This window comes from Durio zibethinus, chromosome 15, assembly GCF_047325235.1.
Source record: "Durio zibethinus cultivar Kanyao isolate XHJ-2024 chromosome 15, ASM4732523v1, whole genome shotgun sequence".
In the NCBI taxonomy this organism is placed as follows: Eukaryota; Viridiplantae; Streptophyta; class Magnoliopsida; order Malvales; family Malvaceae; genus Durio; species Durio zibethinus.
In genome coordinates, this window is record NC_143176.1 from 22,454,096 (window position 1) to 22,472,352 (window position 18,257).

Below are 18,257 nucleotides of genomic sequence, written 5' to 3' on the forward strand. Positions count from 1 at the left end.
ATCCCTTTTTATGGTAATATATCAAAAAACAAAATCGGACTACTTCAATAAAATATTGACCAATTTTTAAAAACAAAAATGAAATTTTATTCTTTAATCAGCCCACCTACCCCACAAGCATAGACGTACATCATGAATTTTCAACCCAAATCAAAGCCGTCCATTCCGAAAACAAACACCAACCACAAAGATCTTAAATGATCCAACGGGTAATAGTAGTCTACCAGAACCTTCATTTTCTTCACTCTCTTTATATCTTCTCCCCCTTTCACCAGAGTGGCTTGTGCTCAGCTTGTGTACAAAGCGCGCTGGTTTACGGTTTTATTTTCAAATTTCATTGTACTCTCCATTACTTCGCATCTCGAAAGGTTGATTTTCGATATGATTTTTGAAAATTATTTGATCTGATTTGAAATTTTTTGTTAATACGAATCTAATTTTTGTAGAAATCAGACAAAATGACGAAGTGTTACCCGACTGTGAGCGAGGAATATCGGAAGGCCGTTGAAAAGGCTAAGAGGAAGCTCAGAGGTCTCATCGCCGAGAAGAACTGCGCTCCAATCATGCTCCGTCTAGCGTAAGTTCTCTTTTTACTGTAGTCTGAGTTAAGAATTTTGGTTGTGAGATCGGTGATGTTGATGGATCGGACGGTCATGGTGGAGGACAGGTGGCACTCAGCTGGAACATTTGACGTACAGACCAAGACCGGAGGTCCATTCGGTACCATGAAGCATCCTGATGAGCTCGCACATGGTGCTAACAACGGTCTCGATATTGCCGTCAGGCTTCTTGAGCCGATCAAGGAGCAGTTCCCTATCCTCTCTTACGCTGACTTCTATCAGGTATTTTACTTTAAATACTTTTTCTTTGTTTTCAGAAACTGTTTTATGCTTGATTTGAGTGATTTTGACTTTTTTTTTTTGGTGTTTAAATGATTTAAAGCTTGCCGGTGTCGTCGCTGTTGAGGTCACCGGTGGACCTGAAATTCCCTTCCACCCCGGAAGAGAGGTCAGTCTTAATTACTGCAGTGGTTGGTTACTGTTGTTTTGAGCAACAAAACTCAAAGCAAAATTTAATAAAGTTGTTGAATTGTTAGAGTATTAAAGTTGTCGCCATTGTTACTGTATTTACCTACAAGCTTTTTGTAATAAATGCAGGACAAGCCTAACCCACCACCTGAGGGCCGTTTGCCCGATGCTACGCAGGGTTAGTGTATACTTTTTGTCTTGAAATGCCTTTGTTCTATTGGTAGTGATGATCTTGATTAACTGTTTTGATTAATATCTTGCAGGAGCTGATCACTTGAGGCAGGTCTTTGTTCATCAAATGGGTCTTAGTGACCAGGATATTGTTGCTCTGTCTGGTGGCCACACCCTGGTCTGTACCGAAATTTCCAATTCCCTTGTTTTCTTGAAGCTTGAAATGTTATTTACCTATCCACTTGACATGATGTGTATTTTTCTTGGCCTTTGATGTAGGGAAGGTGCCACAAGGAGAGGTCTGGATTTGAGGGGCCATGGACTACCAATCCTCTCATCTTTGACAACTCTTACTTCAAGTGAGTTTCAGTTTTTATGAGTCATGCTCTTCCTTCATTTGTTGCAAATACAAATGCAGGGAGTTGTCATGAACAATCTGTAGCAAATTGCATTAAGTTGATGCTAATTGGATCATATTTTATAGGGAGCTCTTGTCTGGGGAGAAGGAAGGCCTTTTGCAGTTGCCAACTGATAAAGTTCTCCTGTGTGACCCAGTTTTCCGTCCATTGGTTGATAAATATGCTGCCGTGCGTAATTCTTAGTCTTTTAAATTTTGATATAATCGCTAATTGAGAAGTTCAATGTTGTTTATTCTGATTACTTTCACCTATTTGCAGGATGAGGATGCCTTCTTTGTTGATTACACTGAAGCTCACCTGAAGCTGTCTGAGCTAGGGTAATCCTTGCATTAATCTCCTCTTGAACTTCAATTATGCTGTTCTTGATTTCAATCTGCTCGTAAAATTACTGATAATTTGTATGTCGTCTTGCAGATTTGCTGAAGCATAAGCTGATGGTTGTAAAAATAAGATGAAGCCAACAGCATTTGCCTCCTCAGATGTATTGGGTTTGTAATCTCTCAAAAATTAGTAACCAAGCAGTTATGGCTTAAAGAATTTGGGTGTTTCTATTTGTTGAATGGAATTTGTGATATATGTGTTGGGACTAAGCTTTTCTAGACAAATAATATCTTCAAAATGCGCATTCCCCATCATAATGTAATTGATGATTGGTTTAATATATCGCTGAAGATAAGCTATGCGTGTCTTCTCAGCATGCAATTACCAAATCGTTGTCTGCTTGATGTTGTTCTGTCATGCGTCTAAACATTTGGATTTGAGAACAGATTTGTCAAGTTTACTATTTCATAACAAAGTCTAGAAAAAACAAACCTGGTATTTTACTTCTTACCTGCAAAAGTTTGACAAAAAAGGAAGTTTGGCGCTTCACCTTTTTTTATTCTTACTTTATGTCTCACGGAAAGTCCTTGAGCCATTGGTCACGGAACTAATAATTACTAATAATTTCCGTACATTTATTTAGTTGTTTGGCACAAAGGAAAGATGGAAAGGAAAATGAAAAAGACGTTTTCTCTTTTCAAGTGTTATTATTCTTATGAACCTGTATTTGGGCGCATTATCACACTGAAACGCGTTAGGAAAAAGTTTTTAACACAGGTCAGAATGATCACGCAGGTTGAAACACTAACTTTCAACTTAGCAAAAAATATTTTGGTCCAGCATGTTAGATCCAGCTTAGCAAATTTTCATAAATAATTTTAAATTTTAAGTAATATTTTTTATTAACTGATTTTTTTAATAAAAATAACAATTATATTATCCTTCCAACTGAGACTCTTTTTTGGCCACATTCCAAAGTGGGAACTGACATAGATCTTTATAGACAAACAGGTTATTCATCATAATTATCCTAATTAATAATAAAATGTTTTTTTAAATGAAACAAAAAAGCTATATTAAAAAAACATAAGGTAGCTAAAAGGCTGATAAGACCGTTGACAGAACTCCTTCAAATCTCAACCGCTGATTAGAGGTGGATGCAATATCAGCCCTCCATTAAAAGCGCCACTTGCTTTCTGGCGCGTATTTCTTTCCCCATCCTCGTAGCTAAGACGAAGCTCCGAAAGAGAGTTCTATTTTTTCCCTTAATTTTCTCTATATATAAAAACTTAGACTTCTCTCTATTCCTCAAAGAGAACCCAAAAGGAAAAGAGTCAAAAGAAACACAGTGAGAGGTAAACGGTAACAAAACGGCTGACGTCGCTCCTGGAAACGCCGGCTGGTTCAGAGATTTTCCATCAATTCATACGCACGACGATCAATTTATTTAATATAATATTTATTGGGATATTTTAGTTTCTAAAAGGTTAAATAAACTTTTCAATGTAAATGTTGATTTGGATGGATGGACAGTAAATTTAATTTGGGCGAGGTTAAAAATAAAATAAAAATTATTGTAGTTAGGGATATAATGAGTCAAATCAAGATAAATTTTTGTTTGTTTTGAATCGAAATTTTTTTTATTTTTTATATTTGATTTGAAATTATATAAAATTATATTTGATTTAATTTAATTTAAAATTAATAAAATATTATTTTTAAAATATAAAATATTATTTTTAATATAAATATAAAATTATATAAATATAAAATTAATTTATATATATATATTAGATTAGGTTGAAACAGATTTATTTAAAATTTGATTTTAAATTTTTTTATTATTATTTTATTTAAAATTTAATTTAAAAAAAATTTTAAATCGAATTAAATCAAAACCAACTAAAATGACTCTTAGGTTATCATTTTTAATTATAGTTATAATTAAAAAAATATTATAATTACGATTAAATAAAATTATAAAAAAATTTATATTAAATAAATTTTATTAAAATTAATATTTAAATTTAATTACATCGCATTAAAAATACAATGAAATTCAAAATACTACTAAATTAATTGTCAATTGAGATAGTGTGATCATTTTAACTGAGTTGATGCGTTGGATCCATCTAAATTTTCGAGTCATACATCAATTTGGCTCGACCACCTTAATTGACCACCAGCTGTCACGTAAAGCCACTTACTTATTACCTCCCGTTTAGATCGTTATCTACCAATTTAGTTTGAGCCTACGACATCAATCTTAATTCCTCTAAACCCAGTTCGGGTCACCTAAACTCAAGATCTTCCGTCGCACATTATGTAACCTTAGCTTCCATACTCACTTTTATAGCTGCTTGGCACGCCAACTGAATCTGATCTCGGGTTTCTCCTAAAAGATGAGGCAAAAAGATATCATGCTGCAGCTCCCTGCACATCCTCGCCAGCCGCTAGCGAATATTTTCCCACATTTTCATCCATTAGCTATTGATCTCATTGACAGAATGTTGACATTTGATCCCACCATAAGAATTACTGTAAGTTCCACGTTTACCATCATGTTTTTATGGATTAATAAACTTAATTTATTAACTACAATTATACGATTTTGTTGTAGAATAAAATGAACTCTGTTTGGTAATCATTATGGAAATGAAATCCGCACCGCATCATCATCATCTAGTTGAAACTCAAATTTGTATTGGCTGAATTAGGTAATTCTTTGTTTTTCTTACTTGAAAGTTAAATTTGTCTGTAGACAGTTGAAGAAGCCATGGGCCATTTTTATCTTGAAAGATTACACGACATAGCTGATGAACCAGTCAGCCCTGAGCCATTTTCTTTTGATTTTGAGCAGCAACTACTGGGAGATGAGCAGATGGACATAATTTACGAGAAGGCCTTAGCTCTGAATTCAGTAGGCCTGAGAATCTTAAAATATGATACGAAAACAGGGGCGAAGCCAGTATTTGGACGAAGGGGGTCAGAATAATGAATAATATTACAACGGTCCAAAGAGTTAAAAGAGTGCTTTAACCATTCAATATCAATTGAGATGAAAATTTTATTTTTATTAAAGTAAAAGTGATGATCAAATTGAAATTTGGATGAAAAATTTAAAAGAAATTTATTTTGATAAAAACTTTAAGGAGATGATGTAAAAAATATGTTAATAAGACACATAAATATAATAATAAAATAATTCAATTTATTTGATATCATCACCCTAAATTTTTTTTGCACAAAAATTAATTAAGTTTTGAAAATATTATCTTTTCTAATTAATTCTTTAAAGTATTATTTTTAATTTAATTTAATCCTATTTATTTAATAAAATTTAGCTAAATTAATGTAAAATAAAGATTAATTAAACACAAATAACATTTTAGAGTTTAATTGAACATAATAAAAAGATAAAGGTTTGTTTGAAAAAGTTAAGAAAGTATGAGGCCTAGTTAGTATTTTAGCCAATACAAAATTAACAGAAATGATTATCCTTGCTAGAACTAACCAGTAACAACATATTTTTAAAAGGTTAAATTACTTTAAAAACTCTTAAATTATTTATTTTTTAAAATAAATTTTGAGATTTTAATTTATATTCAAATAAAATTTTATTTGAAATAAGAAATAATTTATATTAATGATTTATTTAAGTACAAATTAAAATTTTAAGAACTTATTTAAGTATATATTAAAAACCAAAGACTTATTTCAATGTAAATTAAAAATTAAAATTTTTTTTGAATAAAATAAAAGTATAAAAATTTATATAAATAAAATTATACAATTCAAAGGATTTTTTTTATTATTTTAATCTTTTAAAATTGAAGAGATATTATTGTTTAGCTTGTGTGTTTCCTTAAAGATGATCCGAAAAGAAATCATTAAACTAAAATAGTAATATGATTAATCATGGCAATGGTTTGGTGGGTAAGGATATTTCTCGTCTCGATTTGATATAATTTACATTTGATTTCGATACCTAAATTTTTTTTTTTATATATTTAACTTGATTTATATATATATATATATATATAATTACTTGGTTTGATTTAAAATTAATTTAATAATTTTAATTTATTATAATATTTATAAAAATATTTTTTAATAATTTTTTTTTAATTATACATAAATATAATATTAAATAAATAATAAATATATTATATATATATATACTGAATCAAATTTACCTAATTTTAAAAAAAAATGTGATCCAACCTTTATCCTGATTAAAACAAAACGACTCCGTAAGGGCAGATCAAATCCAAATCCAAGGTTTCCGATAGATTTACTGTCCCTAAATATGATCAGTAAGAAAACCTTTTTTTACCACAACCGGGTAGGAATGGATCCGAAAAGGTTGGTCATGGGTCGAAAATAACGGGTTGTTTGTTCCCAGCTTCGAGAGTGTTTGGGGGGGTGTCTTTGCAAATTTGAAAAGTTTAAACAGCCAGAGTTTAGGGTTTCTCACTTTCTCAAGAAAAAAAAAAGAAAATAAAGATTTTCACTCCCAATCAAACGATCAATCTCTCACAGTCTCACTCCAATCTGCGAAGACTCCTTTTTCCCTTAAAAATTTTCATCTTTAATATCCTTTTCAACCCATAATTTTCCCTTCAGTTTTTTCAAGATTTATATTTGCAGGTACTGCCTTGGAAAATTCATGAATTTGATCAACAAGTTAGTATCTTTCTGCTCTTTTTCAACCTCGATTTCTGTTTTTAGATGATTCTGAGTAATGGGTTTTCTTTAATATTAGTTCTCATGCTCAATCGTTGGAGTTTCAGTTTTTCAGCTCTTTGATTGTTTTCTTTGTTGTCATGGATATGAGGAAAAGGCATTGTTTTGGTTCAATTCCTTGTTTTTCTTATATTTTGTGTGAACATGTGTGTTCATTTGTATGCATAGTTATGTACAGAACAATTTTTGAGTGATAATTTAGGGCCTTTAATCAGTTTGAATGTTCGGTTTATGCCTTTATGATGATTAGCTAGCTGTTACTCCCTTTGATTTTCCATTTAGTATTTTGCATTAATAGTTCCATGTAGTTGGCTAGAAAGATTTGGCAATAGCATTACTTGATGAACTTTAATACCTTTAAAAGGTTATGTTAGTTGTGTGTGTGTGTGTGTGTGTGTGTGTGTGTGTGTGTGTGTGTGTTTGTGAGAGCGCTGTCTTTTTTATTATGTTGTACTGAATTTCTTCTTATTGGCTGACAGAAAGCAAGTGCAGATTGCTTCAAAAAGAATAGAATACGCCAGGTACTAAAACATAATTTGCTCACAAAGAAAGACATTTTAATGAAATAGTACTGTGCGGTGGATTAGTATGGATGTCCATGTGATTGATTCAGAAGAGGGTATGAGCCATCGTGGAATGTCAGATGATGGGGATGCTGAACCCGGTGAAAGTGGAGAAGCAAATCATGATGAGGATGGGATTTCTGAGCCATATGTTGGTATGGAATTCGATTCTGAAGATGCTGGTAAAACTTACTATGATGAATATGGTAGACGTATGGGATTTAGCTCCAAAGCTGGTCAGCTTACGCGTTCCAAAACTGATGGGACAATAGTTGCTAGAGAGTTTGTCTGCAGCAGAGAGGGTTTGAAAAGAAGATCTGCTGACAGTTGCGATGCAATGCTTAGAATAGAGTTAAAGGGAGATAAGTGGGTTGTTACAAAGTTTGTCAAGGAGCATAGCCATTTAGTGATGAGTCCTAGCAAAGTGCATTACCTTCGTCCCCGCAGGCACTTTGCCGGTGCTGCAAAGACCATGCCTGATAGTTACCAAGGAGTGGGAATTGTACCAAGCGGTGTGATGTATGTTTCTATGGATGGAAATCGTGTCTCCATGGATGCAAATAATCGTGGTGTTAGGAGCACTCCTCCAGTAGAAGCAATCTGCGCAGTTAAGAACATTGGGACACCGAATTATACTGTAAGGCCAGTTAACAGAAAGAGAACACTGGGAAAGGATGCTCAAAATCTGCTTGATTATTTCAAGAAAATGCAGGCCGAGAACCCTGGTTTCTTTTATGCAATACAGCTGGATGATGATAATCGCATGGCTAATGTGTTTTGGGCTGATGCAAGGTCAAGGACAGCCTATATGCATTTCGGTGATGCTGTGAAACTGGATACAAGTTGCAGAGTAAATCAGTATAGGGTGCCCTTTGCTCCATTTTCAGGGCTGAACCATCATGGTCAGACAATTTTGTTTGGTTGTGCATTACTACTAGATGATTCTGAGGCTTCCTTTGTTTGGCTTTTCAAAACATTTCTTACAGCAATGAACGATCGTCAACCTGTCTCTTTAATCACTGATCAAGACAGAGCCATACAGATAGCAGTGTCTCAGGTGTTTACAGGTGTTCGACACTGTATTAATAAGTGGCATGTTTTAAGAGAAGGCCCAGAGAAGTTGGCTCATATTTGTCATGTGCATCCTAATTTTCAGGTGGAACTGTATAATTGCATAAATTTGACTGAAACTATTGAGGAGTTTGAATTATCTTGGAGTTCTATTATTGAAAAGTATAAACTTAGCGCACATGATTGGCTTCAGTCATTATATAGTGCCCGAGCTCAATGGGTCCCTGCCTATTTTCGGGATTCCTTTTTTGCTGCAATATCTCCCAATCAAGGATTTGATGGCTCTTTTTTTTATGGTTATGTGAATCAACAAACCACAATACCTATGTTCTTTAGACAGTATGAACGAGCAATAGAGAACTGGTTTGAAAGGGAGATTGAAGCTGATTTTGACACAATTTGTACAACACCACTCCTGCGGACACCATCACCAATGGAGAAACAGGCAGCAAATCTATATACAAGGAAAATATTCACAAAATTTCAAGAAGAACTAGTTGAAACTTTTGTTTACACTGCTAATAGAATTGAAGGTGATGGAGCTATTAGCACATTCAGAGTTGCAAAGTTTGAGGACGACAACAAAGCTTACATAGTTACATTAAACTATCCTGAAATGAGAGCTAATTGTAGTTGTCAAATGTTTGAGTATTCAGGCATCCTCTGTAGGCATGTTTTGACAGTCTTCACTGTGACAAATGTACTTACACTACCATCTCATTACATCTTGAAGCGATGGACACGAAATGCAAAGTCTGGGGTTGGAACAGATGAACGTGGTGGTGAATTGCCTTGCCAAGAGTGCCTAACAGCACGGTATAATAGTTTATGTCGGGAAGCAATTAAATATGCAGAAGATGGAGCAATAGCTACAGAGACTTATAATGTTGCCATGGGTGCTCTTAAGGAAGGTGCGAAGAAGGTTTCTGTTGTAAAGAAAAACGTTGCACCCCCTGGCCAGGCCAGTGGTGCTGCCTATAATGACAGGAAGAGCTCAAATTCTGCTCCAGATACAGCCCCTTTGCTGTGGCCTCAGCAAGATGAAATTTCACGGCGATTCAATCTTAATGACACTGGTGCTCCAGCTCAATCTGTCTCAGATTTGAATCTGCCACGTATGGCACCGGTTTTCCTTCATCGGGATGATAGTCTTCCTGATACCATGGTACCATAAGTAATTCTTTTTTTAATGTCATTTCATTTATCCTTTGGCTTTGAGCTGAAGAACAGGATTTGACTTGATAAATTTATGGGTTTCTTTAATGTAGCCGGTTCTTCCTTGTTTGAAGTCAATGACTTGGGTAATGGAGAATAAGAATCCAACATCTGGAAATAGAGTGGCAGTCATTAATTTAAAGGTATGTGTATGGTAAATTTTATTAGCCAGTGAGTACATAAAATCCAGTCACAACTTAGTTGCATTAACCTTTAAAAATTATAACCTCCAAATTAATTGCTGAAGTACATGGAATTCGAGCCCTTTAAAACTGTTAGGCTTATGTCTGCCATCATGGAGTGCACAGCTATCATCAGTCATTACTCTTTTTGTCACTTATTTTAACTTATTTCGGCCTTTTTCTTATGCGTATTCGATATATAATTGATACAGTTGCAAGATTATAGCAAGAATCCATCAGCTGAATCGGAGGTTAAGTTTCAGCTCTCAAGGGTTACTTTGGAACCTATGCTGAGGTCTATGGCTTATATTAGTGAACAGCTTTCCACCCCGGCTAACAGGGTTGCTGTCATCAATTTGAAGGTATGGCAATCCATAATCAAGCTATACTCTTCCAAAATGATTATGATATTTGAGCAAATAAACCTATAATATTTTCTGAGAAGTATTCAAAAACTTATGGATAAAATGCTTCAAGATGTGAGACTGACCAATTTTTATTCTATAAAGCATTTTCATGTGTTGTGTATTGTGTACTAATCTGCTTGTAATGTTGGATTTGTAATGGAATTATGTTGAGTCTAAATTTGTGATTGTGGAAGTGAATATATGATTTGACTCTTGCTTTAACATCTGTGTTCATGATGCAGTGGTAGTCAATTTGGCTCAATGATTTATTGCTTTTGTTATGGAATTGCTTTGTTACTTTTAATACATAAATTCTCTTTCCATTGGACAACAAAGCATGGCTTTTGCTGTATTTTTTTATATATATACCTTCTAAACACCTCAGTATCTGTCTTTTGCTTATTAGGGTTTTTTTTTTCATCTTCCATTGCAGCTTCAAGACACCGAGCCTACTACAGGAGAGTCGGAGGTTAAATTCCAGGTGTCCAGGGATACATTAGGTGCAATGTTGAGATCGATGGCCTACATTCGGGAGCAGCTTTCAAATGTTGTAAGTGTCCTATTCCTTCACAAAGAAAGTTTGATGTAATGGGATACAGAATTACCCTCAATTCCTCTTCAATCATCCTGTCTTCAGCCATTTCGTTTTAGGACCTCTCACTTTTGGAATTTACTTTCACTTCTTGATGGTGTATCATTTTCTTTGTTCTCTGATTGCCATGGAATTTCACATTTTGCAGAGCGAACCACAAGCAGAGCCTTTATCAAAGAAGCATAGGAAATAAAGGCATTGAAGTTGGGATGAGTCTCTGGTCTTTCATTGGTCACAGATTGCAAAGATGATGGGATGCTCTTGCTTGTGGCCTGTATTGAATGGATTTTTTCTTCTGTATAATTTTTTCCTCCTCTTTGTAAGCAGCTCGTTGTGTAACATTTATGTACATGTAGAAAAGTGAATTCAATCATAATGTTTAGTCTGGCTTACACATTTTGTGTAGTGAATTCAACCATTGCCGTAGTCTTTGGAGCATGCATCAGTTTGGCTGAAATCAGGGTCATGATTATGCGCCTATTCAAGTTTTTCATAACAAAACAGCCAAAATCAGAGCCACTGCCATAACCAGTTCTTAAGATACTAACTTATTATCAATAAAGACAGGAACCATTTTATTATTAAGTATGAAATGCTCAGCTCTTTTTAGCACTAAGAAGATCAAAAGTCCATTTTACAGTAAATACAAGTTTGTTAACCATTGTATGCCCCCACCCCCATGTTCATAATCATCTCTTTTCAAGTCAGTTATACAGAAGACAGCTCGCATCGATTACATAATTTTTTGGTGAAATCACAGCAGAAGAATACTTGAGGAATAACAAAGAGAAGCAGCTAGTGTTCACCTGGCAAGATTTAAGAATTCTTCACGTTTTAACGAAATGGTACAAGGTCGATGCTTCTCTGGTAAGACAATCGAAAAATAACAGCATTTGACCTTGTACTGTTCGATGAATAGCTTTCTGCCTCTGTCAGATACATTTTAGTCTTGCTATCCCTCCGTTTCTAATACCTACAAGCTCCTGTAGTCTATGACGGTGACTTCGTCCTCAGGTGCATCTAGGTCCTGATAACTGCATTACATAAAACAGGGCAAGCTTTACTAACCTGACTGTACAAGAGAAATACAATAAAATCCAAATGCAGAACATAGTACCTCTCTCTCTTACCAAACCAAAAGAAAAAGGAGAGACTGCTCTAGTTGCATTTATCAGTATAGGCAATCAAACTTTATGAGGTAAGAGAGCTTAGAAACCATGAGTACGAGTCCCAGGGGAGAAGAGGGATGGGGAAGGAATGTGGTGGCCTTTGAGCATATTGCGTTGTCAACATAGATTTCAAAAGACTAGGATCACATGCACATCACCCAATCAAAACACCGTTTGATATTTCATTAGTTACATAGGACACTAGTGCCACTTCATGATTTATAAATAGCAAGTTTCCAACCTCATTTTGAAAAAATCCATTGCGGAACAGCATATATCCCAACACTATATACAATTAACAAATATATTTTGAATTTATCAAATCATAAAATTTAGGAACATGAAGCAAGCTATACAATAATGTATTCAAGCAGAAAAGTATTAAGGTTAAGCTCTGCAAGTAAAATAGCTGCAGCACATACCAATGGTTTGCAAACAGTCCCAAGCAAACTTACCTTCGTAAATGCCGAGGATCCTGTCGGAAGCCAGGAGGCAGAAGAAAGGGAGCAGGTCCACTTAAATTAGGTCCAGGATGTCCACTTCTACTATTACCTTCAAAAGGAGTACCACCCCGCTCTCTGAACACCTGAATTGCAAGTTCAGGTGGTGCTGGAACGAAAGGCCCCAATGGACTGCAATTACACACATATAAGCCCTCAAGAAAATATAAGCTAACTACTGCTACTTGTAGAAGAGCATAAGACCCACCCAGCACCAGGAACAGGCATCAATACCGGCGGAGGAGCAATATCTGAAGAAAACGAAGCAGCAACATGCATTCCTTGTCCACCAAAAGCATCAAACATTGGATCATCATGATTCCCCCCATCAGGACCATTATTGTTGGATAGAAAATCACTTGATTGAGGGTTCTCAGACCTATCATATCTATCACTACCATTTGCTCGATTATCACGTTCTCTACGTGAGCCACGTTCATCTTTCAAGCGATTTTCCAATATTTTACGTCTCTGGGGTATGTCTTTCTGCAAGAAGAAAAAATTACAAAAATGAGGTTAAAAATCAGTACGAGCAATCATAACATCAAAACAACAACAGTTCTAGCATACCGGTACAGATTGCTGCATAATTGGTGTCCCTCCTGGTGCATCTGGATCACTGTAAATGGCAACAATGTATATCTTGTAGAAGTATCTTTTAAAATAAAAAAAATAAACAACAATATGCTGCAAGCAAGACCACACTTACTTCATGTAGTTCTGCAAATAAAGCTCTTCACACACTTTAGACGTTAGCTCCGTCGCAAGCTCTGGATGTTTGATTTTAAGGTGCTTGTGCACGAATTCTGCAGCATGAAAGAGCTTTGTGCAACCCTTAGCACCACAACCATACTTCCAACCATACTTTTCATCCCTAATCTTCCGGACAAAAGGATCCAAAGCTTCAACGGCAGCAGCATCTATTTTGTCCTTAGCAGTCATTAATTCCAAAGGATCTTGACCCCTCAATCTCTCTTGCCAGCATGAGTCGAGTTTCTTTTCCCACTCAGATCCATTACTTGTCACATCAGAACTCTTTCCCTCTGCTCTAATGTGCCTAAGACCCTTTGCTTCACTTATTTCAATCATTCCATAATAATCCAAGCCATGGACACGCCACAAGTAAGTTATAAGTGTATCGAGAAGCTCAACACCTTCCAGGCCCTTCACAGAAGTCAAGCCACGTACAATAATCACAGGGCCAGTCAAACTACCATGAGATTTATCTCTATTTATTTTGTCATTGTCAGAACTACTTAAAATATTTTCCTCAATTGCTTTTTCAGAGTCCAGTTTACGTACAAGGCCCTGTGCTTGTTCAATGTCAATCTGAATTCTTCTGGGGTCAGAACTAACCGGGTGAGCCTTTGGAGCAGCAGAAAGATCAGTTTCTTTAGCAGGTCCCCTACCGTGCCGCCTTCTTTTGTTACCAACATCTGCTTCATCTTCAGAATTAGGATGACTGGTCTGTCCTGATTTATTTGATGACAAGGCATTGACACCAGGACTTCTGCATCACAAACATAAATTATTGGTCAGCAGCTGGAAAATAATATGTCGGGAGCCAGGTTGAATATGCATATAAAATAAGTGAACACGGAATGCCAAACTTACAAGTCCAGTGTTCCACTCTGCAGATCAAGCAAAAAGTCCTTCGCAAGTTTGCGTGCAAGCTCATTCCTCCTAAACAAAAAAAGAAATCCCAAAAAAAAAAAAAAAAAAGAAATTGAAGAAAGAATCCAACAATTGCATGATAAAATGACACCTAATCCATCAATAACACCATGCTACATAATGCACGGTAGAGGGGGTCCATCAGCTTACTAACAAATTCATGAACTGAAACATCATGAAATATGCAAGTACAACTAACCTTTCAATAACAGTGACCAAGTTTATTGGATGATATTTGTCTCTCACCCTACATACATAATCAAGTCTAATTAGTACAATGAGGTGTACAAAGAGTCAGGAATTAGTAACAATGGGAAGTACCATTCCTCATCTTTGTGAGCATCAAAAAATGCTTGTTTTTGGGTAGATATATACTCTGACTTGTATTCTTGGTAACTACAAAGTAAAAAGCCACAGTTACTTAACATTCCTTTTTTTTTTTAAAGCCGCAAGTCCCAAACAAGATAAAACCAAATTGACAATGTTATTCCTCATTAGTACCTGCGCTCAGCTTCAGCTGGTAGTATATCATCCTCAAGCTCTTGAATGAATTGCTTGTACGACATCAATCCTTCTCTGAAAATTTTACTTGTCATACCATATTACGGAATGAGATAAATATAGATCCAACAATCAAATGATAAGAACAATTATGAAATTCGCCTCAATTAAAAGAGAACTTGAATGATGCCAACAATGCAATGAAATGAAAAGTAATTCAAACCTCATTTAATACAAGAGTCCCTAAACAAGATGGAAACCTAACCTTCGTGTACTCCCTGAATTGGAAGCATCACCATAACCAACACAGCCAGAATCCCAATCTGCAGATGCAATATCATTTGGCAAAATAAAATGAAGGAGAAAAAAAATAGAAAAGACGGATAAAAAGTTGTTGCTGCGGCATAATACAATAATGAATTATCACCCTACGGAATTTTAGAAGGAAAACAATTACTCATCATAGTGTCATCATTAACAGCAATTATGCATCATTTCATAGATGCCCAAAGTTATTTTGATCATATGCATCTCAATACTTTCCAAAATGACACTACTATCTAAAAGAGGCAAAAAGGTAAACCTGAGAGCAAAAGACCAGTTTTGAGTTTTGACCCGTTGTTAATCTCCAATTCTCATAATTCATCACATGAAAATGAACTATTCCTAACCAGAAGGAATTTGCGGGCTTCAAAAATGAAATTATTGGCAAAAGTGAATTCTCTATATAATTAACACTAAACATAATAATTCAAGATTTTGTACTAAAAACTAAAATTGAAAATTTTACTGCAAGAAATTATAGTAAAGTGTAATAGAACCTTTTAAATTATAGTAATAATACATGGCAAAAAGAAGGCAAATACAAAAGTCAAAATAAAAGTGCTTCAAGATTATTCCAAGTGCAATAATTGAAGTTTGAGGAAATTTGAAAGTAGTTAAGCAGTTTCTAGAAATGACCACCTTGATAGCCACCGGAAGAGTGACCAAAGTACCGGCCATGAGGCCTTTCTTCAGGGTAACCAGGCCTTCCCATCATCTCACGATCATATCCACCACCAGAGTCATAACCAAACCTGCACCACCAAAAGTGTTTTACAGCATGAGCAAATCTGAATATAGCCAAAACTACTGAGTGAAAATAACAAATCATATACAAAAGTGTCATAATAGATAAGCAAAATAAGAATACAAACAGAACTTCAGAGACAAAATAATGAATCATATTGTCAAATATAGAAGATACACCAGATACAGAGCAATATGAGAAAACTGAATGAATGATTTATTCTAAGGTAACATTATAGAAAACAAAAAGTAAGTGTCAGATATTCACAGGCAATCCAGTATTTTGTGAAACAATGCAGCTTCCAATAATAGGAAAAAGAAAATCCCCTCGTTACGTTGACAAACAAGGGATCCCTGCAATGTGTAAGCCTTATCAAGAAGGAAACGAAATTGAGACTGAATAAATACACAAAATTCTCAAAAAAAAAAAAAAAAAGAACAGCACAAACACTTTCTCGCCCTTCATTGACCATAAAAAAGTTACTCTAGTCCAACAAAAATCTTAATAACTTACCCCATGGATCAAATTTTGTCATAGGGTTCCTTTGAGGCCTAAGCAGTAACTATTAGAACTTGTTAGCAGTGTTTTGCATTCAAAATAGCCACATCATCTTAATGTAACCCGTGTCTTAATCTTTCGGTTAACGAACTTTGAAGATTAAATCAAACAACTAAAATACTTTAAGTTTAACAAATCAGAAATAAGTTCATAACATATAGCACACCAAAAAACCTAAGACCATAAAAAATCAATAGTTCAAATACATGTAGCTAAATTAAGCTGCATCAATTTACATTTTAATTGTAATTACAAAAATAAATTTAAAAAATAAACTATTACCTTCTATCTCCAGGTCCAAATCCTCCTCTAGGGCTCCCTCTCCTCCCTTCGTAGGCTCCATCGTCCCGCCTAGACCTCTTATAAGGCGGCGACCTCCGAGGCGGGGGCGAGTGTCTCCTATCCCTGTAATTCAATGGTGGTGGTGGTGGAGGGCTAATGCTACCGCGCCGCTTGTGATCTCTCTCCCTGAGAGGTGGAGGTGGAGGAGAGCGATTGCGATCGTAATAGTCACGGTCCCGCCGCTCACGCGAGTCTCGGTCGCGGCGTCGAGGCAGAGGCAGCGGTGGGGGAGAGGAGTTGGGACCGTCAGATGACGGAGGCTGTCTGTTGTTGTTGTTATTGTTGTCTTTACGGTCGCCGCCGCGACGGCGGTTGAACGAATCGACCGGCATGTTTATGACTTCGGCCATTGGGGGCGGAATACGTAACCCTAGAAGGAGAAAATAGAGATAATAAATTGAATTTTTTTTTTTTTTTGCAGGGACTGAGGATCGAGAGCAAAAAGAAAGAGCAACAAGCAGCTTCAGAGAGAAATAATAAATAAAATCCAAAGAAAAAAATGCGCTTATTTTATACTGCTAATAGTTTTTTTTTTTTTTTCTTTTTAAGGTTTTTTCATTTTTATATTTATATATTACTACAGTAATTAGCAGCAAAACCTATTGCTTATTATTTTTTAACGAAATTTTATATTTATTATTCCTTTTTTTTTTTTTCATGTTATTTTTAAGGATTTTTTAAAATTAATTTTTTTAATATAAAATTTTCTTATTTTTATATTTTAAATTTATTTTTTATAATTTTTTATTTTTTAACATTAAAAATTAAAATTTTTTAAATTTTAAATTTTAATATTAAATACGTTAAAACTAAAACCTTTTTTTTATTTCGTGAAAACTTAATATGTATCAAATGTTTTGAGAGAGAGGACATATAACTTTTCATATTTTGATCTATAATTAAATAATAATAATAACTCGGTTAGCAAGTTTGAATGATTGTTGGAAAAATATTTGATTAGTTAAGGTTTATATATATATATATATATATATATGGAGAAAATTTAAAGCATTGAATGTTATATTTTAGATATTTGAAACCATTTAACTAGGTTTATGTCATTTAGAATCTCTTTTTTTTTTTTTTTTTTATACAGTTTTGTGCGGAATTTTCACCTAGATATAGTTATATTTAAAAGAGAAAAAAAAAATCAAGAAACTCAAAAATTTTATTTGAAATTATAATATTCGATTCGGATTGGATTGGTTTTTTTTTTATTTTGTTCGGATCAAATTTATATATTAAATATATATATTATATTTGAATCAGATTTTACGTTGATAGGTAAAAAATAAAAAAAAATAAATCGAACTAAATTATATTTTTTTATTTTTATATATTTTTAAATTTTTATAAAATAAAATAATAATTTTATATCAAAATCTACTTAAATATGTTAAAATTTTATATTAAAAAAATATAAAAAATTTTAAATATAAAAAATTAATAAATTGAACCGAACTGATAAAATCGATTTGAATTCGGATTTTAAAATTTCATAATATTATATAATATCTGAAAAAATTAAATCAAATTCGATATGAACATAATTGAACCGTTATCACATCTAGTTGTATTTTTTAAGCTAATATATTGAAAAAGCATATACTATGCGTTGAAATAATAAAGGATAAATGATGAAAGGAATTATAATGTTTAATTTTAGTATTTTTATTAGTAAATTTATGAATTAATATATGTGAATTCCTTCGAACAAAACAAGTGAATT

The 18,257-nt window shown here is 34.2% G+C and overlaps 3 protein-coding genes across 7 annotated transcripts; 2 read left to right on the forward strand and 1 right to left on the reverse strand.

Moving 5' to 3' along the window:
- The first annotated feature begins 283 nt into the window (after positions 1-283).
- On the forward strand, positions 284-2,328 carry LOC149514781 (L-ascorbate peroxidase, cytosolic-like). Of its 3 annotated transcripts, none has more exons than XM_089744875.1 (10): positions 284-368; positions 447-577; positions 668-842; positions 943-1,008; positions 1,158-1,206; positions 1,292-1,377; positions 1,479-1,558; positions 1,684-1,786; positions 1,877-1,935; positions 2,033-2,328. In XM_089744875.1, exons 2-10 carry the CDS (start codon positions 459-461, stop codon positions 2,046-2,048), a joined length of 753 nt encoding a protein of 250 aa, XP_089601001.1. In that variant the 5' UTR covers positions 284-368; positions 447-458; the 3' UTR covers positions 2,049-2,328. The 3 variants fall into 3 exon arrangements, with proteins under 3 accessions (XP_089601001.1, XP_089601003.1, XP_089601002.1); XM_089744877.1 differs by having other exon boundaries at positions 454-577; XM_089744876.1 differs by lacking the exon at positions 2,033-2,328 and having other exon boundaries at positions 1,877-1,939.
- Positions 2,329-6,422: 4,094 nt separating this feature from the next.
- LOC111301442 (protein FAR1-RELATED SEQUENCE 3-like) lies at positions 6,423-11,104 on the forward strand. 2 transcript variants are annotated; one of them, XM_022897083.2, is made up of 6 exons: positions 6,423-6,625; positions 7,165-9,484; positions 9,588-9,677; positions 9,929-10,078; positions 10,557-10,673; positions 10,864-11,104. In XM_022897083.2, the coding sequence occupies exons 2-6, from the start codon at positions 7,274-7,276 to the stop codon at positions 10,906-10,908; spliced, it is 2,613 nt and encodes an 870-aa protein (XP_022752818.2). In that variant the 5' UTR covers positions 6,423-6,625; positions 7,165-7,273; the 3' UTR covers positions 10,909-11,104. The 2 variants fall into 2 exon arrangements, with proteins under 2 accessions (XP_022752818.2, XP_022752819.2); XM_022897084.2 differs by having other exon boundaries at positions 6,423-6,589.
- Positions 10,447-16,993, reverse strand: LOC111301443 (serrate RNA effector molecule-like). 2 transcript variants are annotated; one of them, XR_002691524.2, is made up of 13 exons: positions 16,469-16,993; positions 15,523-15,635; positions 14,825-14,882; positions 14,560-14,634; positions 14,380-14,454; positions 14,258-14,305; positions 13,999-14,067; positions 13,094-13,894; positions 12,955-13,003; positions 12,593-12,870; positions 12,340-12,516; positions 11,522-11,749; positions 10,447-11,192 (listed from the first exon to the last, which is right to left on the reverse strand). XR_002691524.2 is itself a non-coding variant. In XM_022897085.2 (12 exons), exons 1-12 carry the CDS (start codon positions 16,876-16,878, stop codon positions 11,689-11,691), a joined length of 2,214 nt encoding a protein of 737 aa, XP_022752820.2. In that variant the 5' UTR covers positions 16,879-16,993; the 3' UTR covers positions 11,264-11,688. The 2 variants fall into 2 exon arrangements, 1 of the variants encoding a protein (XP_022752820.2); XM_022897085.2 differs by lacking the exon at positions 10,447-11,192 and having other exon boundaries at positions 11,264-11,749.
- Positions 16,994-18,257: the final 1,264 nt, after the last annotated feature.

Coding starts and splice junctions, on each gene's coding strand:
- LOC149514781 (XM_089744875.1), top strand. CDS start 459: ATGACGAAGTGTTACCCGACTGTGAGCGAGGAATATCGGAAGGCCGTT. Junction 578..667: donor CCAATCATGCTCCGTCTAGC/GTAAGTTCTCTT, acceptor GGTGGAGGACAG/GTGGCACTCAGCTGGAACAT. Junction 1,378..1,478: donor TGTCTGGTGGCCACACCCTG/GTCTGTACCGAA, acceptor CCTTTGATGTAG/GGAAGGTGCCACAAGGAGAG.
- LOC111301442 (XM_022897083.2), top strand. CDS start 7,274: ATGGATGTCCATGTGATTGATTCAGAAGAGGGTATGAGCCATCGTGGA. Junction 9,485..9,587: donor ATAGTCTTCCTGATACCATG/GTACCATAAGTA, acceptor TCTTTAATGTAG/CCGGTTCTTCCTTGTTTGAA. Junction 10,674..10,863: donor GGGAGCAGCTTTCAAATGTT/GTAAGTGTCCTA, acceptor CACATTTTGCAG/AGCGAACCACAAGCAGAGCC.
- LOC111301443 (XM_022897085.2), bottom strand. CDS start 16,878: ATGGCCGAAGTCATAAACATGCCGGTCGATTCGTTCAACCGCCGTCGC. Junction 14,883..15,522: donor CTCTTCCGGTGGCTATCAAG/GTGGTCATTTCT, acceptor TTGCATCTGCAG/ATTGGGATTCTGGCTGTGTT. Junction 14,635..14,824: donor AATTCAGGGAGTACACGAAG/GTTAGGTTTCCA, acceptor TAAAATTTTCAG/AGAAGGATTGATGTCGTACA.